A 2500-nucleotide genomic window follows, 5' to 3' on the forward strand; every position below is an offset into this window, starting at 1 on the left:
TAGTCTTCATTGGACGTACGTATATTATGTATAAATATAATATAAAATTTAATGTGCGTTCTTCATTTGTACCCCACCTACTTGATAGGCATGACGTCATTGGAGAATTCACTACAACTCTACAGAGACTCGTAAAGGGCCCCGGCCCCGATAATGTATATGAGTGCCACAACACGAAGAAAGCCGCCAAGAAGAAGAACTACAAAAACTCCGGAATTGTAAGTGATGTCACTGCAATACCAGACTACTCGTAGCAACGACCTCCTATCCTAACTGCTAACAGCATCAGCGGATAAATAAGCTCCTTATCCCTAGCTACTACAGCGAAAACAACGACCCTTTCATCGCCTCTACTTATATAGAGCTCAGCCCTTCATTACTGAAAGCAGTAAGGCCTGCTGCACCATTATCATGTAATAGCAATGGCCTCTCTCTCTCATCTCTCCCCCTCCATCATGCGTCTCTCTGCGTCTTCTCTTCTCTCGTCTCGTCTCTCTCTCGTCTCTCTCTTCTTCTCTCTCTCTCTCCACTCTCCTCGCTCTATCTCTCGCGCGCGTTTTCTCTCTCTCTCTCTCTTATCTCTCCCCCTCCATCTCTCTGCTGCTCTCCCTCTCCTCTCTCTCTCTCTCTCTCTCTCTCTCTCTCTCTCTCTGCTCGGCCGGCGCTGCTCGGTGTGCTCTCTCTCTTCTCTCTCTCTCCTCTCTCTCTCGTCTCGTACGTCGTATCTCTGACTCGCTATCCTCACTCTCCTCTCTCCCTCATCTCTCTCCTCCTCTCTCCATCTGCGCCGCGCGCCGCGCGCGCTCTCTCTCTCTCTCTCTCTCATTCTCTCTCTCTCTTCTCTCTCTCTCTTCTCGCTCTCTCTCTCTCTCCACATCTCACCCTGCATCCTCGTCTTATGCTCTCTCTTCTCTCTCTCATCTGCTCTCTGCTCTCTCTCTCTCTCTCTCTCTCTCTGCTTTTCTATCTATTTCCCTCTTCCCCGTCATCGTATCTCGTTCCCTCTCTCTCGCGCTCTCTCTCTCCTCTCTCTCTCTTCCCTGCGCGCGGCGCGCTCTCTCTCTCGCTCTCTCTCGCTCCTCTGACCCCTCAATCTCTCGTTTCTCTCTTATCTCTCTGCCTCTCTCTCTCTGCTCTCTCTCTCTCTTTCTCTATTCTATTTCCCTCTCTCCCCCTCATCTATCTCTCCCTCTCTCTCGCGGTCTCTCTCTCTCGCTCTTCTCTCGCTCCTCTCGCGCCCTATCCTCTTCGCTTCTCTCTGCGTCTCTCTCTCCTCTCTCTCTCTCTCTCTCGTCGTCTCTCGTCTCTGCTTCTCTCGCTCTCTCTCTCTCTCCCTCTCTCTCTGATCTCTCGCGCTCTCTCGGCTGTGCCCTCGGCGGCGGTTCTCATCGTCTCTCTCTCTGGCTTGATCTGCTCTGCTTTCTCTCGTCTCTCGCGCGCGGCTCCCGTCTCTCTGCTCGTGCATCTTCTCTCTCCCTCTGCCCCCTCATCTCTCTCGTCGGCTCCTCTCTCGGCTTCATCTTACAGCTGTCTCGCTATGCAGTGTAAAAGTAATAACACAGAGCTACTGGGATAGTAACTAATTTTGGCACTCTCATTGGCTTTTGGCCACGATCAGTCGCTGTTAATTGCCAATCGGAAATCCAGGCGAAACGTTCATCATCGATTACTTCACGGAGGGTAAGTGAGGAAGAGCACGCAGCGCACGTACGGCACGTAGTGAACACGCCACGCAATGCACGACGCACGTACGGGCACCGCACGTACGCCACGTTATCGCACATGAAGCGCACGCACGACGCACGCTACGCACGGCACGCACACACGCTGCGGCGGCACGCACCGCCGCACGCGACGCACGCACCGCCACGCCACGCACGTCGCTACGGCACGCACGCGACGCCACGCACGCAGCGTACGCACGCAGTGCACGCACGCACGTACACACGCACGCCACACACGACGTGAGCGGCAAGCACGCACTCCGTAACAGTACGTACACGACACGCGACGCACCCCTACATACGTGGCGTACGCACGGCACGCACGCACACAGCGTACGCGACAGCACGGGTGACGCATCACGCACGCATGGCACTACGCCAAGACACACATCAAAGGCACGCGGAGCGCGCCGCGCGCGCACACACACACACAGCACACGACACCACACACACACGACACACACCACACACAGCACACAGCAGCACACGGACACACACACACACACACACTATATATATATTAGTTTATAGTAGTATATATTTATTTCTCTATGTTTATATCAGTAATATATGTCGCTACTAAAATTGTGAAACTCCCATGCAGGCCTTGAACATTATAGCCCATATAAAAAGCAGCTATTAGCGGAAACTCGCCACCAGCGAACATCCACGTATTAATCCCCTCTTTTAAGCCAAGGATATTGCATAAAGTTAGTAAGCCTGGGGTTTCGGTTAATGGAGAATAATTCTAAGGTTTCAATAGCTATAAATATTTC

The 2500-nt window shown here is 52.7% G+C and overlaps 1 protein-coding gene across 1 annotated transcript in view; it reads left to right on the top strand.

The window, feature by feature from the left end:
- Nucleotides 1-88: 88 nt before the first annotated feature.
- Nucleotides 89-2500, top strand: part of LOC106818564 (copine-8-like) — a gene marked incomplete at its 5' end in the record, with an annotated part of 18899 nt that continues 16487 nt past the window's right edge. The window contains 2 exons of the mRNA XM_014823262.1: nucleotides 89-218; nucleotides 1619-1680. Coding sequence (XP_014678748.1) covers nucleotides 89-218; nucleotides 1619-1680 — 192 coding nt within the window. The remainder of the gene's footprint in view (nucleotides 219-1618; nucleotides 1681-2500) is intronic.

The sequence above is a fragment of the Priapulus caudatus genome, unplaced genomic scaffold (assembly GCF_000485595.1).
Source record: "Priapulus caudatus unplaced genomic scaffold, Priapulus_caudatus-5.0.1 Scaffold2339, whole genome shotgun sequence".
Taxonomy (NCBI): domain Eukaryota; kingdom Metazoa; phylum Priapulida; class Priapulimorpha; order Priapulimorphida; family Priapulidae; genus Priapulus; species Priapulus caudatus.